Source organism: Corvus brachyrhynchos, unplaced genomic scaffold, assembly GCF_000691975.1.
Source record: "Corvus brachyrhynchos isolate BGI_N302 unplaced genomic scaffold, ASM69197v1 scaffold126, whole genome shotgun sequence".
In the NCBI taxonomy this organism is placed as follows: Eukaryota; Metazoa; Chordata; class Aves; order Passeriformes; family Corvidae; genus Corvus; species Corvus brachyrhynchos.
Window position 1 is genome coordinate 6,698,462 of NW_008239283.1, and position 7,086 is coordinate 6,705,547.

At 43.1% G+C, this 7,086-nt stretch overlaps 1 protein-coding gene across 2 annotated transcripts in view; it reads left to right on the forward strand.

Moving 5' to 3' along the window:
- The first annotated feature begins 470 nt into the window (after positions 1–470).
- The window catches only part of LOC103619670 (poly [ADP-ribose] polymerase 14), a 16,454-nt gene continuing 9,838 nt past the window's right edge, over positions 471–7,086 (forward strand). The window contains exons 1-5 of one of the 2 annotated variants that reach the window (XM_008638229.2): positions 471–1,006; positions 1,722–1,919; positions 2,088–2,372; positions 3,271–3,507; positions 4,438–6,683. In XM_008638229.2, the coding sequence (XP_008636451.1) occupies positions 1,823–1,919; positions 2,088–2,372; positions 3,271–3,507; positions 4,438–6,683 (2,865 nt within the window). In that variant the 5' untranslated portion in view covers positions 471–1,006; positions 1,722–1,822. Of the gene's footprint in view, positions 1,007–1,721; positions 1,920–2,065; positions 2,373–3,270; positions 3,508–4,437; positions 6,684–7,086 lie in introns of those variants that run through there. The other variant, XM_017740121.1, reaches the window with a different exon arrangement.

The following is a 7,086-nucleotide window of genomic DNA, read 5'->3' on the forward strand; positions in this document are numbered from 1 at the left end:
AGGAGGCGGAGACCCCTGCGTGGCCGGGCCGTGCGAATGGCGCTCTAGCGCTTTGATTCTCCTCCCCAGCGCCCCCCTTCATTTCCCAAATCCCAAACACGATGGAATTCCTAAGGTGCTGCCCCCGAGCCACTTCCCAGGCACTGCACAGACCGACCGCGGTATCACGGCTAATACACACATACACTGCACAATCAATGCACGCACAGCTACTCAATACACTTCTGGCTAATACACACACATAGGACTAATCAATACACATACATGGCCAATGCACAGCTAATCAATACATGACTATCCGTATACACAGAAGTAATCCATACACACAGGGCTAATACAAAGACTGCTGAGCTCTGCTTTCAAAGTACCTGCTTGTGCGTAGCAGGATGATTGCACAGGTGAGGGCTGAGGGCACAGGCTGGAAAAGTAGTTTGGTCAATCTTTCCACTATCTTTTGTTTTCTAATGTAGCTGCATTTCCTCTTGTTCTAAACGAGGAAGTTGAGCAGTCATGCTGAGCCAAACACATCATGACAGAGGCTCTTCCAGAGGTCACAGTTTTCAAAGACACTTCCCTCCCAAGGGCGGATGTCCTCAGCACTTCTCATGTTCAATTTTTTTTTTGGTTTTTTTTTTTTTGGTTTTTTGTTTTTGTGTGAGGAAAGTGCTGTAGTCCATGGCAGGACCTGCTCATGGTGGTTCATGCAGCATGACTGTGTGCTAACATTATGCCCAAGACTTCTTGAACTCAGAGTGTTTCTGTAACCCAATTCACCATATGGTTTAAAAAGAGGAGTCTGTGAAAGTCTGTGATTCTGACAGTGTCAAATGAAACTTAATTCAGGCTTTGTTAGCTCCTGGGTGTACATGAATGTGTCTGTTTTCTTCTTGAAGTACCCAGCAACTGAGAAATCATTGTCATTTATCTCTAGTTAATGAACCCCAGGTGTCTCTTCCCATCTGCCAGAATAAGGAAACTCCGGTGTGTACTCAGCAGGAGAAGACAGGTGAGTGAGTCACCCAGTGGTGACTATTGTATTCTTGTTCCTTTGGTTTTCTGGACTTTCTTGCTGCAGTAGTGCCCTTCTCACCCTCGGGGCTTGTGTTGTTTGTGTAATGTAGTGTAGGAATTGTGATCCCAGGCTAAAAGAAACAAATGTATTTTTTCCTTTCTATGAGTCCCTTTAGAGCCTGCACTTCACTGGCTGCCTCAGGTAGGTCAGTTCCTTAGGGAACAGCAGTGGATGCTGGCCTTTGTTCTGGCTAAGGCTGTCCCTACCCAGACCTTCCCAGCTGCTGCCAGCCTTGCTGGGGCGACCTGTGCTGGAATATTGGGAGCTGTGTACCCCAGGTACACCTGAGCAGCCGTGGCAGCCAGCAGGTATAGACCCCAGGTGACCCACAGCAATGTCTGGAACTGTGAATGGAGAGCATGTGCAGGCAGAAGAGCACTGGTTCCCCTCATTGTGGGTTTGTGAAGAAGCTTTTGTGTCTTTTACTTCTGCTGTCCTTGCCTGGTGATGATCTGAAGTGTTTCCTCCTCACATGTTGATAGACAACTCCCACTAGTGATAGCTTAACTTGTTTGGGATTCTTACCCTATTCTTTCCCTGACCTTAAGTGTGATCTGAACAATAATTGGCGTGAAAGCTTTGAAGATGAGAAGCTTGGTTTTTTTCTTAACTTTTGCCTAAGGCATTAGGGTATGATCTTTTATTTCAGAATCATGTGAGAAACTGGAAGCAGAGAAAGCAACCTCTAGGAATTCTGTTGTAGTAGTAACCACTGCCTTCGGGGAGGAAATAGAAGATGAGATTGTGGAAATGTACTTTGAAAATAAAAGGAAGTCTGGTGGGGGGACCATTGAGTCCTTTGTCAAAAAGGATCAGCAAGTGATCATCACCTTTCAGGATGAGCAAGGTATGATTGTATGTTATGGATGTTACACTGCTTAAGCTCCCTTTTAAAAATAGGCCTTTGCTGGTGCAGGATCTCTTTGTGGGTATTGCTCCAAGCAGAAGTAATGTACTATTGCTATTATTTAACATGCTGCTCTGCTGTGACAGCTCTGTTTTTCTGTGGGACTAGATGCCCAAGAAGTTTTGCAAAGAAAGCATCACTTGAATAAAATTGATCTGGTTGTGAAACCATGGCAAGTGAAGACTTCCTGGGAGTCGTGCCAAGTGGAGAACTCTGAAGGATCCCTGCTTCCTACCGCAGTTGTGCTGGAAAATGTGAAGGAGACAACAAAAGATTGCATGTTAATTATGCTGGTAGAGAATATCAGTGGCTTGTCAGAGGATGATGGTGACTTCAGTGTGGAAATGATACCTGAGTTATGTGCTGCTGTAGTTACTTTTACTGGAGATACTGGTAAGGAGGAGTCAGAGTTGAAGCTCTTTCTTATTAGCTACATGTTTGCATGCATGTGTGTGAGATTAAGCTGGGAGTATTTTCTTTCATATTTTTAAGGTTTGATCTGATACTGTGTCCTTTTAAAGGAGGATTTACTCTGCTAAAGTTAATGCCATAACCTTTATCTGTGAGGTGTAGAGGCCAATGCAAGTCAGAAAGAAAGCTAGCTCTGGTTTGGATAGTTAACACAACTGGTAGGACTAAAAACAAACTGTAACTTAAAACAAGCAATGAAGGATGTACTTGGTCTGAGAACAGATTGATAGTAAAAGCTATCCTTGCCTAAAGCTGTACTTCTGAGAAGATGTAGGTTTTTCTGCCTTAGAAATGATTTGTCTCTCACATCATGCTCCAGTCCTAAATTTTTGGGGTAGCCTTCAGGAAATAAGTAGATCTTTTAAGAAACTTAATTGTTTTTCCTTGATAGATAGAAAAGTGATTTGACTGTCTTTCATTGTGAGGATAACGGGGGAAGTAGCCAAAATGAGAATGTATTTATCATAAAACAGAGAGAGAATTTGAACTGTTAACTTGTGTCTTACTAGTTGTACTAGTACAAAGCCATAGCCCAAATATGAACCTGATCTTGTTTTCTGCTGAGGTTAAAGAGACCTGGTGGTAGTCAGTAGGAAAACTAGTGGCAAATTCTGGCTGTCGTCATTGTAGTCAACAAATGAGGGGAATACTAAGGGACAGATACTGAGTATGTGGAAAGAAATAGCTTTGTGGGCACCTCTGAGCTTATTTTATAGTCCAGTGCTTTGATCAGTGCACACAGTGATAGTCTGCTAAGATCATGGTAGAAAAGCAAGCTCCGAGTTTTATCTTTTCTTTTTCTCCTCCTTTCTCTTTGTAGATGCAGAGGAATTTGTTCAAATGCTTAATCAAAACCACAGAGCAAGGAAACAACACATTACTGCACGGTGCCTTGAGCAAACAAGAAGTGTTAGGGCTGAAAATATACCACCCAACACACCCAGTGACTATATAACTGTCTACTTTGAAAATAAGAAGTACGGAGGTGCACAAGTGGTGGATGTTCAACAGCTGCCTGATGAAGATGCAGCTATCATTACATTTGGTGACCAAAAAGGTAATGCAGAAATGCAGAGCCCTTATTTCTTTGAGAACCTCTCATTTAAAGACCAAAATGTGGATTTTCTAGAGAAATGCCTCCTTTGCCTTTGTAAAACGGCAGATCTAGTGTTTTGCCTTTGTAAAATGGCAGATATGGTGTTTTGTTTTGTTTGTTAACTGGAGTGCAAGCTTCAGTTTTGGACCAGCTGGGCATAGGGCATAGAATTCTTTCATTTTCTGAACAGTTTATTTCACCCAGGCCTTGGTCCTTACAGAGTTCAGGTTGCAGTTTGAGTTCTGTGGAGAATGCACAGCCCCACAGGCACAGGGGACTTCCCCCCCGCCTGCCACCTTGGCCACCAGCTGCCCGTGGCAACATGTGCTGTCTGGCTCATCTCAGGACAATTTCTTGGGCAGCTCTTTGGCTGGAGAGGAAGTGCTGTGGGTTGTCCAGTCAGTGGCAGGAAGATGACTGACTGTGGAAGGTGTAGGACAAGGGAGAAGCTGGAGGCATTGCTGTGAAGGGGAAAGATGAAGGGAAGTTGAAGGAAAGAGATGGTCTTTTGGGGGGAAACAGAGCAGCTGTGGTTTGAACGGCTGAGTAATAGCCCAAACAACTGTGGAGCTGGGCACTACAAGTACAGCCTATAAGAGAAGTGGAGGCAGAGACTGTGCACACCTCCTCCCAGAGGTGGATGCTGTTGTGCTTGACTGTCTCTCTTCAGCTTATTTTCTGGCATTTAAAATAAGTAATTCTTCAAAAATTTGGAGTTATTTCTATCTGGGAAGGGGAGGAAATTAATCTAAAAATGTTCTTAAAAATAACAAACATTATTATATAGAAAATACAGTTTTAAAAACCCCAAACAATGGAAAAAAACCAAAACAAAATGTAAGATCTTAAGTGCTGACATTAATAATTTGGGGGGTTGTTTGTTTGTTTTAGATGTAACAAATATCCTGGCAAAGAAGCATTCACTCAACAAAACACCAATCTCTGTCTATCCTTACTACACCTCGCTGGAAACAGCTCTATATGGAAAGGAAGGGCCACAGATAAAGAAGCCAGATCCAGTTACATTGCCTCTGGATCCCTATATCTGGAATTATTTGCAAGGAAATAGTACCTTAATTGAGGCAATAGATCATGAAATGGCAAAGTATAATTGTGTGCCCACGTGGCCTGAACCCCTCTGTGCAGACCCAAAAGTTACTTTGCATCCTTCAGCTATTTTTTCTGAGCAGAAGAGGTCAGTATTTCGATTGGTCAAGGCATGGAAAGAAAAAGTTTCCACAGCATTTTCTCACAGCATATCAAAATACGAAGCAATTCAATGTCAAGTAAGCGCAGAGGTGTGGGAAGCCATTAGAAACAGCTTTCCCCATGATAAAGTTCTGATGATCCCACATATTTCCGATGATTTACATGTTCTAGTCGGTGAAAAAGAAGTTGTGAAGAAGGTTGAACAAGAACTGAAGCTGCTGATCAAAAAGACCACCAGAGAAATTGAAAGAGAAAAGCAAAGAACTGAACTGCAAGTAAAGAGAGTGAATCCAGGGGAATATGGAATTTTACAGAGTACTGGTCTTGAAGAAAAGTTCTGTACAGAGTTCCCCGGCCTGCAAATAACTTATGATCATTTGCAGAAGGTTATTAACCTATCTGGAGTGCCTGAGGAAGTTTATAAAGTAAAAGGGGAAATACTCGATCATGTACACAAAATGGTAAAGAAAACAATTAATGTCCACCCTTGCATTTTTCAGTTTTTAGAGAATACTGATAATGAAACGCTGTTTCAGAGCCTGTTTATGTCAAAACAAATTAGTGCCTTTTATGAGCTTGGCATGGGAGATATCATCCTGAAAGGGAGTGCTCCTGAAGATCTCCTCAAAGCAGAGGAAGAAATAAAGAAGAAACTGGATTACAAAAGCATTGATTTGGAGGATGAGTCAGTCCTCCAGAAGGAGGAATGGTACATGCTAACCAAGGAAAACTGCTCTAATGAAGCTGTCACAGTCACTCAGGCAGAGAGTCAGGTCATGATTGCTGGTTTCACTCAAGCAGTAGCAAAAGCCTTTGAGGAACTTTCCAAATTTATAGATGAAAACACACAGGTGGAAAGGGTCATTGGAGGAAAGCCCATTGCAGTCCTAAAGTTTTTTGAGAAAGAGAAGGCCAGTGATTGGGCTGGCTTACAAGAAAAAGGTGTGAAAGTTGACTTCAGCCCTCAGAAAAACGGTGAGGTTATATCCTTGAGTGGACCAAAGACAATGGTGCTGGAGGGAGTCAGCTTAGTTGAGCGAATTCTGTCTGGCCTGCATTTTAAGCGTGTGGTAATTGACTCACCAGGAGCTAAGGCATATATAAAAGAGGAAGAACACCTTTTGGCTGCACATGCAAAACAAGTGTTCAAGTGTTTAGTCCTACTGGAAGAGCAGCTGGGAGAACAGAAAGAACACAGTAACAGAGGCAAGCCCTATATGCAGGTGACCATGGATGAGACTGTGATAGCGCTTTATGAAGCTGACTTGTGCAATTACCCTGTTGATGTTGTGGTGAATGCATCTAATGAAAACCTAAAACACATCGGTGGCCTTGCTGATGCGCTGTCAAGAGCGGCTGGCCCAGCACTGCAGGAGGAGTGCGATGAGCTGGTGAGGAAGCACGGGAATTTGCAGCCTGGCTGCGCAGTGATCACGGGCGCCGGGAAACTGCCCTGCAAGAACGTCATTCACGCTGTTGGGCCCAGGTGGAGCAATGAGGAATCACAAAAGTGCACGTGGTTGTTAAAAAAGACAGTGAAAAAATGTCTACAACTAGCTGAAATATACAATCATCGTTCCATAGCTCTGCCTGCTATAAGCGGAGGGATCTTTGGCTTCCCGCTGGAACTGTGTACTTATTCAATTGTATCCTCCGTCAAGGAGACCTTGGAAGAATCCAGGGGCACCTGCAGCTTGAAGGAGGTTCATCTTGTGGCTTTTGCACAGGATAACATTCAGGCTTTCAGCAAGGCATTTAGAAAAGTGTTTCCAGATTTTTCACCTTCCCACATGTCACTGCATCAGGCCAGTACAGCTCCTCAACCTAAGCAGAGGAAAATTTCTCAGTGTATCAAGAACTTCCCATTCATAACAACTGAGGAAGGCCTTAACATTGTGGTGCAAACAGGAAGTGTTGAAGATGCTACAGTAAGTGTTCTAAATTATCATCTATTGAAATTCCAAGTGGGTTCTTTAGTGTCTTTTTTTTTAAAACTAACAAACACAAAACCAATAAACAACCAGCTGTAGACCATAGTCTGTAACTGGCAATGTTACATGTTTACATGTTACTGAAATTGGCTATCACTGCTGGTAGCAAGAATTGCTATTACTGTCTTACATGGGGGGTACAGATGGCTATGCATCACTGCATTTTGTCATCTACTGATGTAGAGGCATGCAGATTACAGAATCACAGGCAGGTTAAGGTTGGAGGTCATCTAGTCCAACCTCCCTGTACAAGTAGGGTTCCCTAGTGAGCAGGTTGTGTGTCCAGATAGCTTTTGAATATTTCCAGAGATCCCTGTGGTACGTGGTACATAACAGTTTA